This window comes from Epinephelus lanceolatus, chromosome 16 (genome assembly GCF_041903045.1).
Source record: "Epinephelus lanceolatus isolate andai-2023 chromosome 16, ASM4190304v1, whole genome shotgun sequence".
Taxonomy (NCBI): Eukaryota; Metazoa; Chordata; class Actinopteri; order Perciformes; family Serranidae; genus Epinephelus; species Epinephelus lanceolatus.
In genome coordinates, this window is record NC_135749.1 from 2,347,242 (window position 1) to 2,365,864 (window position 18,623).

General features: G+C 44.2%; 1 protein-coding gene across 1 annotated transcript; it reads right to left on the bottom strand.

The window, feature by feature from the left end:
• Nucleotides 1-9,217: 9,217 nt before the first annotated feature.
• On the bottom strand, nt 9,218-12,728 carry LOC117263331 (cholecystokinin). Its single transcript, XM_033636596.2, has 4 exons — nt 12,610-12,728; nt 11,811-11,931; nt 11,553-11,708; nt 9,218-9,654 (listed from the first exon to the last, which is right to left on the bottom strand). The coding sequence occupies exons 2-4, from the start codon at nt 11,929-11,931 to the stop codon at nt 9,518-9,520; spliced, it is 414 nt and encodes a 137-aa protein (XP_033492487.1). The 5' UTR covers nt 12,610-12,728; the 3' UTR covers nt 9,218-9,517.
• Nucleotides 12,729-18,623: the final 5,895 nt, after the last annotated feature.

The window sequence follows — 18,623 nt, forward strand, 5'->3', positions numbered from 1 at the left end:
TACCCACCGGCGCACAGCTTGACATCAGCGTGGCACTGATTGGCTAATCACTAGACCCGCCCCCACCCCCGGCGTTCATTGGTCCGTCCATCTTTTGGACGAGATAAATTGCAAATTCATTGCAGTATGCCAGACCAGAGATGCAAGCCTACTCAGTTGAGTGGGCGGGGTCTATGGTCTGGAACCAGGCTACCAAATCACTAGTCGGAGATGGGGTTTCTATGAAGTGCTGTAAAGTTTCATGATTAAAAACACACAGTAAACACACATTAAACACACATTAAACATGTCTTAATAGAGACAGTTTCAAACACAACTCAGCTTCACTATAACTCGCAGCATTCACAGACAAACACTTGTCTTTATCTGGACAAAATTAGCCTAGCAGCTAACAGACTTTTTCCTCTTCACATATGAAGCCAGAGACAACAGCAACATTTAACAAAGGTAACGTTACAAAATTCGGCTCCATTACAGTTCACAAGATTTACCGACAAAACTACTTTTACTACTGAAAACGTTTCCCCACAAATACAACATGCTAACGTTATTAGCACAAGCCTATGGCATTTTACATTGTATAAATTAGCCTTGCAGCTAGCAGAGATTTCCTCTGCTCATATGAAGCCAGGATAAATCACACACACTTAAAATGCTATTTTAGTGGAGGCTTTATTGTCTTCACAATTTATTGTTTCTTATCTGTGAAATTAAAGTAAATCAAAGCTTTGTTTCCACTGAGGGAAATGGTTTCAGCTCACAGAGACAGACAGGAGGTCTGCGTCGCTGTGACACTGTGGAGTTACATTTCTGGGGAGGTGCACGTCAGTCTACACATCAATGACATTGATTTGACACAGAAGTATAAATCCCGCTTTACCCTCACTCTGTCCCATCAGTGTGACCCCTGACCTTTGTCTCGCCTGAAGTGATTAGATGTGAATCTAATAAGTCGCTTTTTGTTTTATGGGTTTTTGTTTTTTTTTATAAATCATTAAATAGATTTCACAACAGTATTAAAGACACTTTGGTTCAGTTTCCTAATTGGCCATTAGACAGGGAAGTTGATGGTGCTTCCACAGAACGAGGCGGATCGATACGATGAAGCTACGGAGAGAGAGAGCGATGAGGGAAGTGGCTACTCAGCTGTCACAGTTGGAAGCTTTCAGAGAAATGAAGCAACACAGTGCCTCCACCATCTGATATTTTATTTAATTTAATTTAGAATTGTAATAATGTTCTTTGTGTGTGTAAGGGTAGGAAAGAGCTGTCACAGCTGTTGTTGCACTTTTATTTATTTGAAAAAAATCATGTGAATCTTCATAAAGAATATGCTGTCTCATGTGCACACTGTATATACTGTTCACTGTCACTAAATGCTCAGTAATGACACTCATAAAGGGATCGTTATGTGTTGCATAACCAAGAACCACACATCACTGTAAGTATCAGGGTGAGCATGTAATGAGGGTGTTTTTCCAAATAAAAATTCAGTACTCAAACAATAACTTGATGGTGCGATTTTCCCCTCTGTACATGAAATCATGACTCATTCAGGACACGAAGAAGTCCCAGACAGGAAGTCATTATTCCCCCTCCTCCAGCAGATGGTGCTCAGCCATAACTCAGCCCAGAAAATAGTCACTATGTGATGTGTGTTTGCATTTGTCCGTCTGTCCACATTGGCGCAGTCACAATCCATTAGCCATCCACCATCTGTAGCGTTTGTGTTATGAGGGATGTGATGAGGGCAGATTATTAAACCTCTGTTAGCCACAGGGTGAACGGGAGGTGAGCAGTCATCCAAAAATACCACTCTGGCAGCCGGGGAATGAGAAGAGATGAGATGCAGCTGCTTCATATGTCACTGACGTGTCTCTGTGTGGACGTTGTCCTCTCAGCATAACATTATGGTAATCTTATTATCACAAGATCAAATCATCTGCCTCCTGAGGTGAGAGGACGTCCACCCTCAGGTGCAAGTAGGATGCTCCTCTGAGCACAGGTATCACTTACAGGATATCTGATGGAGCCGCACAGCACCATCAGCTCCACCCATAATATCTGTTCATTAAAGCTGATATTAATTTAACTGACTGCTCTTTAACTGTATTATATATATAAGTGACTACTGTCAGTAACATTTAACCACGCTGGCAGTGAAGTTCAAGGAATCTGACCTTGGTCCAGACTTAAATATCTCGTATTTAAACAGCCATGAAACCACGTACAGATGTTCAGTCTGACCCTCACCGATACACCCTTCCTACCCAGGGAATATTAAATGCCCCCGCACGCAATTGGATAGCGCGATGGCCAATCAGAGCAAAAAACAAGGTGACGTATTCATTGCACTAAGCCCCATTTGTTTGCTGACCAGTGAGGCTAACTGATATATTCTGCTTTTGCCGTATCCCGTCGGCAAAACAGCAAAAACTTCCTTCCTGGAAACGAAGGCTTCTAGGGCAGTCTTCTGTTCCTCTCTCAGGAAAAAGATAAGTGTAGTTGGCTTAGCGTTTCTTCCAAAGCTAAATTGAATTCAGCAGCTGTCATCTTGGCTGTTTACTTTTCGACTCCTACGGCGCAGCGCTGTCCTCATCATGTTACGCCCGCCCAGAGCCCGCCTCTGTCAGATAGACTGATCTGATGGCGATTCACCGGGATTCCCGTGCATTTCCAGGTTAGTACTGAGCAGCGTTGCCAGCTGTACAATAATTATCTTATTTGTACGATAATTTGGCTCTCTGTACGATCAATAATCCCCAAAAAGGCCAAATGTACGATAATTTGACCATTTCATGAATGTGTGGTTGTAATCAGTATGCCAGAGTTTTTTTGTGAGCCCTGAAGGCATCTGTTCTGTCAAACAGGCTGCAATGTAATCACTTGGGGCATCCGTGCACCGTCAATTTACGTCCACTAAAAGTGTTTGTTTTTGTCACTGACAGGCTCAGATTGATTCCTACAGGGATAGACCTTTCTGTTAAGAGTGAGATCCTTTTTTTGTGTAACTAGACACAGCCCCAAAATCAACATCTCCAAACCCACCAGACTCCATTTAATCAAATAAAGTCCCTTTCCCACTGCACAAACACCTGCAGACATCAGGGAGGGGAGGAGAACATACTGTTGCAGCTGAGCACAGACCTACTTTGCAGTTTGGAGGGTCGACTGGGTGGTTTATCATTTGGTTTGTTGATTGTGATGGTTTTTTACTTTATAGATCACTACAGGCTGCACAACATGGCATCATCTTCTTTGTTGTTGTCTGTTATAAACAAATGATAACTGTAGAAAGTGTGTGTGTAGCAGCTGCTATGTGTACATAACACAGATATTAAGACATCTCATAAGCAAGTCAGACAGACATTTACCGTGCTCATTGCTGTGCACAAATGTTCTGTGTGCACTAAGGCCTCAAGAAACAGATGGTAACCTCCCGGCCATGTGCAGCACTTTGTGTGCACACTTTTTTTTTTTTTTTTTTTTTTTTTTGCATCAGCATTTTGCACAAAATTCACCTCACGTACCATTTGTCAGAGACCAAAGCCTTTTTTGTACCAGGCTGTAAACATGTTTATTTCTGCTGTTAAATTTGAGTAGGTATACCCGCCCTCTAGGTACGTGACTCGCCACCTTAACCTAAATGTCAGTCTACCACCACCGCCGCCGCCATGGCCCCCTTCGCTCCTTGGACCGAAAGTACAAGGCCCAACAAAATTGCTTCATGTATTATGTATTAAAAAGTGGATTATTGCTTTGTGTGGTCTCGTTTATTTAAGTGGTGCACTGGGGTGGGAGAGCCCTTCTACATGTTCTCCCTGTGTCAGCGTGGGTTTCCTCCAGGTGCTCCGACATGTTCTCCCTGTGTCAGCATGGGTTTCCTCCAGGTGCTCTGACATGTTCTCCCTGTGTCAGCATGGGTTTCCTCCAGGTGCTCTGACATGTTCTCCCCGTGTCAGCGTGGGTTTCCTCCAGGTGCTCTGACATGTTCTCCCTGTGTCAGCGTGGGTTTCCTCCAGGTGCTCCTACATGTTCTCCCTGTGTCAGCGTGGGTTTCCTCCAGGTGCTCCAGCATCCCCCCACAGTCCAAAGACATGCAGGTTAATTGGTGACCTGTCCAGGGTGAACCCTGCCTCTCACCCAATGTCAGCTGGGATAGGCTCCACCCCCTGTAACCCCAACAGGATAAGCGGTTAGCGCAGTAGCAGTTCAGATAACCTTCATGCTGGTGGGTTTGTCTTAAGGGGCATGTCGTGTACGCTACAAACAGAATGTGTCTCATTAAGTTGAGCATTTTAATGTGGGGGTCTGTGGGGATGATCTGGAGCCAGTCTCAAGTAGCCACTAGAGGGACTGCAGTTTTTGGCACCTCTGTGTTGGCTTCATTTTTCCGGATTGGTGCTGCTTGGTGAATACATGCTCCCAGAACGTTATATTTCTTTTAAATGTGTAGTTTCATACATGACTACCTTTGAAAGTTGCTGCTGTGTTATGTGGCAATGGTTGCTCGATGAATCTCTATATTGTGAGCTTGGAATTATCGAGTTTTGGAGCCCAGTCCAGAGCATCAAAGATAGGAACTCTCCTTCTCTGCCTCTGCCATAAGTTCTTCCGTTTCAGATGCCAGTAAAATGCCTTTGAGTCGACCAAAGCTGGTTTTAAGTGACAGAAATGAAAATGTTGGAGACAGACAGGACAGAGAATGAAAGACAGTGTGTCGAGCCAGTTTCATAGATGATCCAGGAAGAGCTCAGGCCATCTGCTCGTCACCGTTACTGGATCTCCATAACAGCCACACTCTCGGAGCTCACGATGCTTTCATGAGCGTGTGGCTTTGCCCCATTAGCAGACAAAACCAGAGCACTTATGCATGTACGAGTGCTTGAATCGCTCCATGTTGCAGGCCGCGCATGCAATCGCCTTTCGACCATTTTTGTATCACTGCCACCCCCAGCAGATATCCACATCTGCACATCCGCTGGCACACACACACACACACGTTTACTGGCAGTCCCACTGAAGCCTTAAAACCTTTCAAGAGCCGTTAACTCTCAAGTCGGCCTCGGTTCTTCAAACAGAAAGTTTGAGTCGATTCCCATGGCCCTCTCAGAATCTCAAATCTCTGTACGTATCTGATTCAAGCGCGATCTCAGTCCAGGCCACCGGCTTTAGAACCCAACACACACACACACACACACACACACACACACACACACACATATATAAACACACAGCAAGCCCTCTCTTCCCCCTGAGGCATCTAAAACCACCTCTCTGAATAATTCACCATCTTCTTTGTCCATCGATCCCTCTCTGCACCTCTCACTCACGCAGACACATCTTTCACTTAACACACGGGGCCAAGAGTGGAATAATGGGTTGCTTCATCACAATTCACCACCACCTCTGTGACTTCCTCCTCTTTTCCTCTCTGTTACCTGCAGGAACAATATGATTATCGTAGCAAAAACAAACAGTGAATCGATACCACAGCATCAAATCTCTTCCTCACCCAGAGAAGTCTAAAATGTTCTCATGACACAACCTTTTTCTTCCGAACACCAAACACACTGAGCTCTCTAAAAGCTGTTATTGGAGCCAAAAACAATTATCAAGATTTATTTTGAGCCTGCTTTAATAATTCAATCGATATCAGTTTCTCCAAACGCTTCAAACCATTTCAATATTCAGCACAGGCGTTAAAGCTCATAATGATCCTGCCGTTCTTTTGAAGATATTCTCGAACGTTCCCCGGCCAGCTTCCTGAATGATGCATTCACTGACTTTCATCTCCTTTGTGCTCCTGCACGCTGACTCTTTTTCTCAGCTTCAGTCATCTCTGTCCCTTTACAGTACATTCATCAGACTCTAAAACCAGCATCATTAACCATGATCCACCATGGCCCAGCAATTTTGCTTTCATCGTTTCACATTCGCCAAAGACGCTGACCTTTGACAGTGGGAAAGTGGTTTGAATTCATTTTGTCCTCTGTTCATTTCCATTTGAATAGCAGAGAAATGACAGTGGTTTTTACTCCAATACATTTAATTTATTACATGTAACAGTTACTAAAAGAAAAGAAGCTCAACCTGGCAGAGGATGAGAAGTGGATGACAAGTCCCATGACAGACTCTTTAGTCACAGATCTGTAGGCAGACTGAGGTCTTATTCATGCTGATATGTACAAAGCACACACTGTCCGACAGAGTTAAATCATTTGCTTCAAACTATTTTATTAGTTTAGATATAAAGCAAAAGAAATAACATCCCAAAAGTGCACGTACACAATAGACACCATCGATAGAGGAACAGACACAGCCTGTTTCTAACAGTTTCTAACATGCAGCAACACATCCAACATGTCTTTGTCCCTCAGTGTGACAGGAGCAGGGGTTTCCTTCATCCAGTCTTCAGCAGATTGAATTTTAGAGAAGGAAGAAACAAGTCCTCAGGGGGAAGAGCCAGAAAAAATAAAAGCCCAGGAGCTTTGATTATTGTAGATCTTTGAATATTCTTGGCTGCTCAGTTTGAAAATGTACATGTCAGTAATGGATGTTCCTATAGGCAACACAGACAGCCGCCTGGGGCGCCACCCAGAACCCCACCCCCACCTGTAAGGAAAGTAATGAATTGGTGGAGTGGAGTTTATGTGGCGAGCATTAGAGTACTGTACGAGTCCATTTTTGAAAATCTGCACCTGCCCATACCTGTAAAGCTCAGCACCAGAACCGACCTGTTACCTGTCATTATGTCTAAGTCAAAGCTGCACCCGTTAATAAAAGTCCCATGACCTGACCCACTCCCATGATCAAACCCCCCCAGGCTCCAGTCCCTCACATGAAGCTGGTTCTCCGTTCTTGAATTGGACGTCTCTTTGACTGGATGGTGAAAACATTCAATCACTGCCAGGTTAGGAAACATGTTAGCATGCTCCTTCCACCACCATCAAACCTCCAAAGGATCCTCCTTGGGTGTGAATTTGCATATAGATACATATTTTTAGCTGTTACACAGCTTTTTGCAGGTTACCCATCGGGTACCTGACCTGGTGCAGGACTCTGCCACCAGGGGCACAGCCCATTCTCATTCCCAGGTCATCAAATACCAGCGCTTTGTCACTTATTTTAGCGCCAGACACCACCAGTAACAACATGATATAAGGACCTGCAAAGTCCCTGTTAGTGTTGTCATGGTACCAAAACTGGGTACTTCTGAGAAAAAAATGAGGCAGATGTGCCTTTTGTCATTTATAAAAAGATAAATCACTTTTCTATAATACATCAATGATATTTCAATGGAATAAATTACTAATTGACTTATTCATACTTCAAAAACAGCATCAATAAGTGATTAACACAGGGCCACCAGCCACCCTCCTCCCCTGACAAGTAAAGAACAGTCCCTTCATAAGTAAAGAACAGTCCCTTCATAAGTAAAGAACAGTCCCTAAAGTGCGGTGAGGTTTGTGGACCGTTACCTGCCACAAAGAGAGAAATGTGAACGGCTCGTTTCTCCTCTGACACGTCACATACCTGTGTGCCGCCACGACTCGGCTGTCCAGGTACTTCTGGGCAGTCATGACACCAACGAAAGAGGAAATTATTGGACCTGGAGCTGAGCTTCTCTGTCGCCAGAAAGCCGTTATCTTGCGGTGGCCATAGTGCTCTGCCGTATTCCTGTCTGTGACCCCCGTTCAACCCACAACCGGCAGGATTCGCCTTTCGTTTCTGCTGCTGGTTGAAATCTGTACTCGCACAGTGTGCTCCTGAATGATTTGTTTTGCTGGCACAAAACTATTTTTAGTCGCAAATGCGAGTAAAATGCTCACACCGTAGAGCTCTGTGGAAAACAAATCACTGTAGCATATATAAACAAATCTAGCCTACAAGTAAAAATAAATAAATAATAACTTTCACTGCTTAAAGATACTCAATAGCTCAGCTAATACCTGACATGTCACTGGAAAACAAACCACTGCAGCAGCATATTGAGTGTCAGGTGGCCAGCGCGCGCCGTTATTGGACGGCGCATGGACACTCACCCTCTTGTGATTGGACTTTGAACTTATCCCACAGTAGTGGTACCATACTCCAACATTATGGTATCATATGTACCGTTGTGTTTTAGTACCGCGGTCTACCATTGGTACCAGTATACCGTGCAACACTAGTCCCTATAGGGCCGGCAGGAGGGGCGGTGGATGGGTCCAACAAACCCCGGACTTTCACCCAGGAGCCTGCTATAAATGTTGAGCCTTAAACATGTATTTTTGAAATAGTCTAACAAGCAGAAACTGAGCATTTCCTGTGAAAACGGAAGTGTATTTTGAAAAGACACAATGCATGTAACAAGTGTAAATTGACACAGCGTGGAGGAAACGTCTGCGCAGGAGGAAACCTTACATGTAACATGTAGACCTGAAAGTCCGCTGACCACGTGATATGTGACGAGCTGGGATGAGAACGTGTTGGTCTGGTGACCTGTCCAGGATGAACCCCGCCTCGCATCCAGTGTCACCTGGGATAGACTCCACCCCACCTGCAACCTCCAACAGGATAAGTGGTTACAGAAAATGAATGATGTACTTATGTAACATAATGCAGGCTGTTTTCCTACAAAAAGTAATGCACCCAAATTCGTACATATCCCACATATTTGAAAGGCTGCGACCATGTGACCAATGAGCTGATGGCAGTAACCAGGAAGCAGTCCTGAGTGCTTGTCAGGAGGCAGGTTGGGGTGGAGGGGTCACAGAAAACAGATTTTGCTCGGGGCTTTCCACTGGAGTCACGACTCTGAGTCATTGTAAGGTACTTTCTCACCATGTTTACTTTACGTTAAGGATGTGTGGCACAAATTCATAGGATATCATACAAGCCGTTCTATGAGAATATGTTGCGTAACATAATGCGTCTTGATTGAATCTGGAACTAAACCATGGATTCAGTGAAGTGCTTAAAGACGATTTTATATCCTGGTTTTATTCAGAGAGCCCTCGCCCTGTGTGTGTGTGTGCTCATCATGAGTGTTGGTACATGCTCACGCTGTCATCCCTAATCTCGCTGGTGATATATTAATCTCCATAATAATGAGATTATAGTGTGTTTGCAGCAGTAATGAGGTGCCACTGATGACCCTGTATGCAACCAATGAATGTTAATGGCTCTAATTTAAGCAGCATGCATCACACTGGAGGAATTCATACGCAGAGAGTCATATTTTTAATCTTTATTTAGTCCAGTTAGTCTCAACAGACCCTCACACCACCCCAACCCTCTCCGCCCAAAATGATAAAGAAACCAGAGAAAAACCAGAAACAAACGAACCTGGGACAGTGAGAGCTTTTCTGCAAAATTTGGCATATGTATATTGCATTATTACAGTTTTACAAACAAATGTACAACAAATACATCATAAATAGACTCTTATTGTGAGACAGTGAGGAGCCAGCTTGCGTGTATTTTTCTTCTTCTTCTTTTCTTCCCATGTGCCCATACAGCCGTGGCTTCCCCTTTACGAGGAGTACTCGTACTCCTCTGCGCTGCGGCGGCCGAAATCCATCCACCCCGTGTAGTCCCTGTCTGCTATCCGGTGGTTGGCGCTCAGTCCGTTGACTCTGCTGTTTGCTGTAGAGTTTCTGCGCACAGAACCTGGGAGGAGGAGGAGGATGAGGAGGGGAGGAGGTGATAAAAGATTGGGTGGAGGAGGGAAATTAGTATTCTTTAGAGTTAGTAGAAGCGGCTGAGAACGTCACAGAGTCCTACTGTTGGTTTGTTTCTGCACAGAGACAGCAGGAGGATGCACAGACTGTGGAGCTCACAGGATTCTTTTGGTGTTCCTTAATAACTAAAACATCATTATATTGGTCATTTAATATCTGGTGAAATGTGACAGTTTTTGGGTGAGATCAGAGACAAACCAAGCTGTTAATACTGTCTGTGCCCTAAAATGTATTTTCAGTGACTGATGCTTTTAATATCCAAAACCTTATCACTCCACTGCTCCGACTGTTTTGCACCAAGATGGACGTTTGTTGAGTTCATTACAAAATTACGCCTTTCACAGTTTGGTGTTTGTGCCTGGTGTGCAGCAACTGATGATATTTAAAAAGCTTTCCAACATTTTAACTGTGTATTTCTGTGTTTCTTTCTCTCATTCACACACATACACAGCAAAGGGGACGTTCCAGCAACAGCTGGACTTTAGGGTGACAGCATGCTATCACCCTCTCTTCCTTTGTGTGTCAGTGCATGTATATTTATCAATGTGTGCACTTATGTGTGTCCATTTGCCTGAAATGATCATCGCACCCTCTTTTCTTCTTCTTCTTCTTCTTCTTCTTCTTCATCCTCTTCTTCTCCACACACTGTGACCTCCTGTTCCTCAAACATCTCCCAATCTCCGACTTTTTATTCCGAGTGAAGCGAAGCATGAACACTCTCTGTTTGATAATCAATTGAGCGCTCGCTGAGATGCTGTTTTCACTCCACCCACATCCTCCCACGCAACACACACACGGCGCCATGCACACACACATGCGCACACATAAACACAGTGTTTCAGTTCCCTGGTGTGCTGAGAAGATTGGCTGCAGAAGGCTCGACAACGACACCTCCTACACCGAAACATGCAAGTGAACAGCGAGCACACGAGCACAGACGCCCACAAACACACACGCACGACTCCACAGAAAGCAGGCACACATTTCTTTAGGGTATTACATATTGAGTTCAGCGTGGCCTTTGACATTTTATACACTTCAGTGTCTGACTGACTTTGGAAAGTCTTGTGAGATTATACAACAGCAGAGTATAAACTTTACAGCTCAGATGTGTAAATGTGGCTGAAGATGCAGGAAACTCTTCCTCAGTGTCTTCTTTCTAACCTTTGATGACATGTTGAAACATTTCTCTGACTGACTGCAGCTCTGCGACAATGTGTGCCAAAGTTTCAGGCTGTAGGATTTGTTCCTCACAGAGACGTGGACACAGAAGAAGTCAATCTCTGGAAGCCAAACAGAGGATTCAGGTCCTGACAGACAGTGAGTATAAGTGTGTGTGTTATGCTCTGTCAGAGGCCTGACGTTCCCCAGTTCTGTCCCACGGCCAGAGAGATCAGAGCGCAGAACATGAGGGACCCTGACAGCGCTGAGGGTTGTTTTGTTGGCATTGAAGGGGGAAAAAAGAGACTGGGAGTCAGATGGGGAGAAAAAAGTGAAATAAGACGGTATGAGAAGATTGGCCGGAAGGCTGCGAACACTAATACGCACTCTTTCAAACCACAAAAGCTTTTCAGAGCCACTAATTCATTTTTACAAAGCTGGCTGCGCGCTGATTCCAGTAATTAGCAAGACTGAGGGGAGGAGGATGGCAGGGAAGAGCACTTGTCTCTGAAAATGAATCTGCAAATATTGTTGTCGCCAGATGTTTTTTTTATGCGCTGACACACACTGCTCCGCCCCCTGTATCCTTCAAGATGTTGCAGGTGCAGCAAGAAGGACAGAGACAAACCCATACACAGACACACAAATACACATCCTCACACACACCTTTCCTGGAGGAGATGAGTCTTGCCAGCAGCTCGCTGAGGTTGGCTCGGGAGTCTGCATCGTCCTCAACCAGAGGGAGAGCTTTCAGCTGGGGCGCAGAGCGGCTGTGTTGGAGGTGGGGCTCTCCTAAGGTGTGGGTGTCAGCCTCGAGGAGAGCTGCTCAACACAAACACACACACGAGCAGGTGTCAGATATGGAAACTTACTGTGATATTAATGAAAGAGTCTTTGCTTTCCCCCGCGGTGAGGAAGCTGTACCTTCAGAGGCAGCGGACATGGAGCGGTGGCCCTCGTCGAGGGGCTGGGATGAGAAGGGGAGCCCCAAACAGCTCGTACACAAGACTGCCAGCACGACACACACACACAGCCCTGCAGTCATCTAAAACACACACACACACACACACACACACACACACAGGAGAGAGAAGCACACAAGGAAAGTTTAACAACCAGGATTTGGAGTTGCAGTCTAGTCTGGGTTTACAGCAAGTGTCTCCTGACTCAACAGTCATCTTCCACACTAAGAATCTACAACTGAGACCATCTGCCATCTGCCAGACAACTGCTCGCTCTCAGTTAACGCTCGCTCCGACTGAAACCGAGTGAATCAGAAACAACATATTCACACTGTCTTCCCGAGGCACAGCACGACACACACTGTGGATCTTGATATCCTGAGCGTGATTTCAGCAGGTGAAAGTGACCCGACGGTCAGGAAACATCTCAGGAGATAAATTCACCAAATAAAACATCAAAAAAGACAAAAAAACATCTACTTTTTTTTTATCTAAAATTTATAATTTATTAATAATTTTAAAAGAGAACACACCAAATGGGATGGCAAAGGCAAAACTACAAAATGAACACATCTTGTCATCTTTTCCTTGCATCAATATTGCTTTTACATTTTGAAAAAAGACATACATTTTGTCATCTTGCCTCCATGTTGAAATTCCCGTCTGATTATGAAGAAGAAAAATAATTTCCCAGACTAAAAACCATCTCATAAAGTGCTAAAATCTTTCTTATTATAGAAAATAAAAAGTGTCTTCCTTACCTTGAGAAAAGAGGTTCAGCGTGTCGGAGGAGTGTGTGAGAGTGAGGAGAGCACTTCTCCGTTGAGTGGGAAGGATGCCCCTTTTATACTCCCCGCTCAGCGCCCTGTGAGCATGTGTGTGTGTGTGTGTGTGAGTGTGTGTGTGTTGCCTCAGCGTACATCCTGTGTATCCCTCCGTGTGTTTGCGAGCCTGATGTGAGTGTGCTTGCTACAACGTCGACAATACAACAGTGTGCTTCAGTTTTATTGTCTGTTTGCTCGTCATAAAATTCAACATGAGGAGCTGATGTGTATTCACAATATGTTGTGTGTGTGTGTGTGTGTGTGTGTGTGTGTGTGTGTGATGGAGTGTGTCAGAGTGTTGTACACATGTCAGTGAATCATGTAGTTTTAAAGCTTTAAAATAAAGTTGAAATATTAAAAAGTTTTTTTTTATTTGACTGGAAATAAGTGTATCTTTATTCAGTATACAAACACTTTAACTGCTGTCATGAGGAGCCTGTGTGTGTGTGTGTGTGTGTGTGTGTGTGTGTGTGTGGGTGTGTGGGTGGGTGATGGGGAGGATGGCTGTGTGGTCAGGCGTGTGTGTGTGTGTGTATTTGCACACACCCACACACGTATTAAATGTCAGTGGATGTTCACACTTAAAAAGTGGGCGGCAGCAGAGAGGAGAATCTTCAGTTTTGTTCATTTAACAGGTGACTGAGCTCGAGCTGAGACGTCTCCACCGTCCTCCTGCATCCTCCCCCCACTCCCCCTCTCCTCCCTTTCTCCCCCCTCCCCATCTCTCCCTCTAAGTACACAGGATTAACCCGGCTCATTGATCATGCAGGTGTAACAAATCGATCAGGCTGAGTCAATAGCTAATGATCAGCTGTTGGGAGTTAATGTTTTTATTAATGAGGCTGACAGCCCGCTGAAGCGTGACGGGATTAAGAGCTCTTTGTACCTGCTGAGATAATGTGGACAAGAAAATGTAGCATCAGCGAGGCCGTTAACTAAAGCTAACATGTACTGGCACTGAGGAATCACAGAGGAGGAACACACATCCTTTTAATGCTGGAGTCTAATTGGGAGCAATAAATGAGTGACAGTATAAAGCTGAGCTTACTGAACACACACACACACACACACACACACACACGCTGACATTCAATAAAAAATGGATCAAGCGCTCATTTGCTGCAAAAAAATAAAGAATAATTGCGATTCCGTCTGTGAGGAGTTTCTTTTATAATTAGTAACTGTTCCCCTGATGCTGCTGCCAGAGCAGATGAACGACCTGTTTAAAACACAATCCATAAACCAGCTGTAAAGACGAGGCTGCCCACAAGCACAAGTCAGAGTGTTGAAACCTGTTTCTCACATGGATGTAAAGATATTTTAATACAGGTGCTGTGGAGACCAACTCAAATAAAATCAATGTTTGCAAAGAATCCAAATAGGACTATTTACTTATTAGAATCAGTTCAGAAAGACACAGAATGCTGATTTTATATCTGGGCTTTAAAGCTGCTAGTTGACTTGGTTATGTGAAAATATGTCCGTCTAAATAAAGCTGCGTTACTTTTGACAGCTATTTTAGATTTAGTCTTCGTCTTGAGATGAAAATGTTGATTAGTTTTAGCCACATTTTAGTCATTTTTATCCTTCGTAGTTTTAGTCAACGAAAATTGTTGAAAATGTTGAAACAGGCAACAACTTGCAATGCTCCGTTCTGCAATGTTCTACAAACCTGCTGGTTGACACCTAGTCACCACCATGAGACGGCGCATCATCTCTAGTCAACAACTCTCTGTGCTTCTGATCTGTAACGTCGACAGGAAGTGACCGCCATGAGACGGCGTATCATCTCTAGTCAACGACTCTCTGTGCTTCTGATCTGTAACGTTGACAGGAAGTGACCGCCATGAGACGGCGCATCATCTCTAGTCAACGACTCACTGTGCTTCTGATCTGTAACGTTAAAATTTAAGACATTTATTTCTTTAACACGGTCCTTATCCTCCTTTGTATGTTTATCTCTGCTGTAAAGTTGGGCATTTTAACATGGGGGGTCTGTAAGGACTGTGTGGCTTCCAGAGCCAGTCTCTAGTGGCCACTTCCATATTGGCTTCATTTTGCAGCCCCATAGGTTGCTGCTTTGTTTTTTACCTCTCTGCATCTCAACACTGAAAACAGAGTTTCTGAACATCTTCAACCTGGAGAGAGTTTTACAGAAGATCTCTTTTCAGTGACCAGTGGCCTTGAATTGACCCTGATATCTCCACGTTTTCTTGTCACCACATTATGTGAGCACAGGTAAAACTTAAGAGACTTTAACGAGACTTTAAAAGCTGCCATTTGCTCTGCATCACTAATCAAGCGCAGTTACATAAACACTGATAGAGATCTGGTTCGCCCAGATGCCACTCTGATCTGATGTATCAACTCTCTTCTGCTAACAGGAAGTGCCTTATCCAAACTTAAAACTTCATCTAAACAGCAGTGAGGGGGCACTCTGTCCAGACAGAGTGCCCCCTCACTGCTGGGGGGATTCATCTGATTAACGGTATCAGATGTCATTACCTAGCCAGGCTGTGTGCACAGTGTTTGCTGTTTACTGCATTTCCTGGTGTTAAAGTCCTGAAATTAAATCCAACCACCTCTGGTGCCAGTTGTGAAGCTGCTGGATGAACTTCGGGCCACAACTCCCAGCTGTCACTCAGAGGGGGGGAAAGTCTCTCTCTCATATCAGCTCACTCTGACACTTTTTTACTTTCACATTCATGGCTTTGCTTCAGTCTGCCCGTCTTCCTGCTCGCTGAGGATGCTGCATGCTCGTTTTCTCCAGGCTCCATCAGAAGGCATGAGTGTAGGAGGTGAGGCCACGGCCGTTCAAATTAGAATTAATTAACCATGTGGTGTGGGAGGCGTGCATGTGTGTGAGATGTGTGTTTGTGAGTTTCTATTCGAGAGATATACTTGTAGCCGTTTCTTCTCGGTGTGTGTGTGTGTGTGTGTTTGAGTTTGAGATACGGATTCAGGGCAACCTGTTGAGCATGATAATTCTCTCACCTCCTAATGTAGGCGAGTGTCCATCTGAATGCACACAGCTCACATCTGGAGTTTAAATATTTGTTAAAGCGTCTAATTGGTGACAGTGTGAAATAAAATCAAGCTGAAACCTGCAATTATAAAGAGAGACAGTGAGAGACCTCTTGCCGAGAGCATTCGCTACAGCTTTGGTATACAGTCGGTAAACACGTTAAATAATGCATAGATCTATTAATGTCTCAGTCTTACACAGCAGACACACACAGATACACACTGAGGCTGGTCTCAGAGGTCCATTCAGCCCACAGGGTGGATGTTGGAGCCCCTTCACTTATATTTCTTACCTGATGTACCTGTTGGACTGTAGATGATATCGTCCACGTGGCGTCTCTGTACATGGCTGTGCCTCGATTTGAAGCTCAGCAGGAGCCTCGTGTCATCAGGAACGTTACATACTGCACAACCATCTGTTGGTTTCTACAAGAATATCAGAGCGTGTGACGGCCCAGTCAAGGCTGACGGTTTCAGACAGAACTTCAATACAAGGAGCCGGTGGATCCTGACATAACATCATCATCCTCACTGTGACCTCGTCACATGTCCACGTTTGGTCATGGACTTTCCACGTCCACATATGACGTCCAAGGTACCCTGGGTGTGTTGGTTGTTGACGTTCTGGGACGCCGTGTCAACTTCAGCCTGTTACATGCATTGTCTGTTTTCAAAATAAACTTCTGTTTTCACAGAAAGCATACAGTCTCTTTCAAAATAAAAGCACTACGTCAGTGCAACACTGCGAATTGACTTCTTTTCCTCCAACAACAAACGCACGTGGTTGGGTTTAGGAAAAAAGAACATGGTTTGGCTTTACAATCTTATGTGTAGTGAGCACCGCTCTCTCATGAAAGTCAATACACCAGCCATCCACCACCACTCCTGCCTGCCCCACTTGGACTTTTGTTGCCTTACCTTTCGTCCTTGTCCGGCTGCATTTCCCCCTGATGCCGCTGAAATAGCAACCATCCGCGTATCATGCCGATGTTAAAGGACACCTTTGTTTCGTTGGTTTCAGACGCTCCAAGTCACTGCCCAAGCGCCAGATTTCTGAGTGAGACCGGGATCGATATAACAATGATGAGAATTTGTCAAAAATTAAGAATTAATTTTAGTTATTGAATCAGAATTTAATTAAAGACACAACAATATGCATAATATGCTTCAGTTTGTTCGTAGGCTATTGGTACATTATTGGCATTATTTTTGTCCTTGTGAATATGATATCTCAAGAGTGCCTCAAGGGAAGTTCCTCAGATCTGGCACAAATGTCCACTTGGACTCAACGATAAACTGATTAGTTTGTGGTGGTCAAAGGTTGCTGGGACCTTGCATCAATCTCACTCTTGTGAACGCAATATCTCAGGACACCTTAAGGAAATTTCTTCAAATTTGGCACAAACATTCACTTTGATTCAACATTGACACTTCAAATATTTGCTACCTGTTCCTGGCCTCATATTCAACTGACAGGTATGACTGTGATATTGATCTTTTTATCTAACTCAAGGCAAGATAACAACTCAGCGTATTTGCCAAAATGTTGAACTACTGTTTTAAGGGTAACACTTCACTTGAAGGTATCTACATAAGAGTGATATGACACTGTCATAACTATGACATGATACAGTCATGAACCTGTCATGAATATTATGTACATGTCATAAACATTTATGTCATTAAGTGTCATTTGGTTTTTGTAATGACAAGTTATGACAAAGACATGGTAATGTCATGGTAATGTCATCCTGGTTAATGTCAAGTTGTCATTATAAGGACATCCCAAACAAATTTAATGTCAACTTGTCATGACAAAGACAAAACGTTTATGACATGTACATGATGTTGATGACAGGTTCATGACAGTGTCATGTCACTCTTACGTAGATACCTTCAAGTAAAGTGTTACCACTTTAAGTAAAAATAAAAACAGCTCACTCTGTGAACAATAACGCTGCTGCTTCATAAGAGTTCTTGTCAGTGTGGATGACCCAGTTACACATGATGTCACATGTATCTTCCCACGAGAACCTGTCACTGACCCTCTCCATGTGAAGTCTTACAGCTGCGTCCTCACCTCAAGTGCCAAGCTGCTTCAGCATAACACCACCGCCACAATCATACACTTGTACATGCATGTTCCAGCGCGTTTGCTGCTGTGCACTTCAAGCACACACACACTCTGGATGCTGATGAATGCCAGCGTGTGGATGGTGCTGCTGGTGTGTGGATGCAGAGTTGGTCCAGCAGCACTTGAGTCCCAATGAATTCAGTTTCAAGTGCAATGTGAAAAAGACACCTGGAACTTCAGAGGAGGTTGGAGCCCCAGATGCCCCCTCACACACACACACATGCGCACACACACACACACACGCAGGAAAGAAATAATAGATCAAGATGTATCCAACCATACATTTGGTACAAATATGCTGCATGTCTACGAATAATAAAAACTGATTTCACAGTATCTTGATGCAGATTTTTCATCAGTAGCTCCTCATCTTTTCTCTCATCTTTGAGTGACCACGCCTGGGAACAAGCTTGCTTTCAAATCCAAGCATCAAAATCAGTTTAATAATGTACGAAACTTAGAATGAAATAGGAAAAGTTATTAAAACTGAGACTTTATTCGTTCCCATCATCATCACTTCCATCGCTTTTCCATTTTTCTTTGTGGGGCTGCTGGCGACTCCTCAGCGCCGTGCGAATGAATCTCCCAGGAGATCAAGCACCAGTACGGACAGGACAGGAAGACCTATTACACTGTGTGCTTCACATCAATTGCTCTGACACGGAGTGATGAGAGCGGACTCACCTCGCCCCGGCAATGGACCCTTTATGATGGAGATGTTCACACATATTATCATGTGCAAATTGCTCAGACCTAGTTCTCAAGGCTTTTGCGGTGTTACTCCTCCCATCTC

Excerpts from the sequence above, each read along its gene's own strand:
- LOC117263331 (XM_033636596.2), bottom strand. The coding sequence starts at position 11,931 with ATGACTGCAGGGCTGTGTGTGTGTGTCGTGCTGGCAGTCTTGTGTACG. Across the intron at positions 11,709-11,810 it reads CATGTCCGCTGCCTCTGAAG|CTCTCCTCGAGGCTGACACC; the intron begins GTACAGCTTCCT and ends TGTGTTGAGCAG. Across the intron at positions 9,655-11,552 it reads ACTCATCTCCTCCAGGAAAG|GTTCTGTGCGCAGAAACTCT; the intron begins GTGTGTGTGAGG and ends TCCTCCTCCCAG.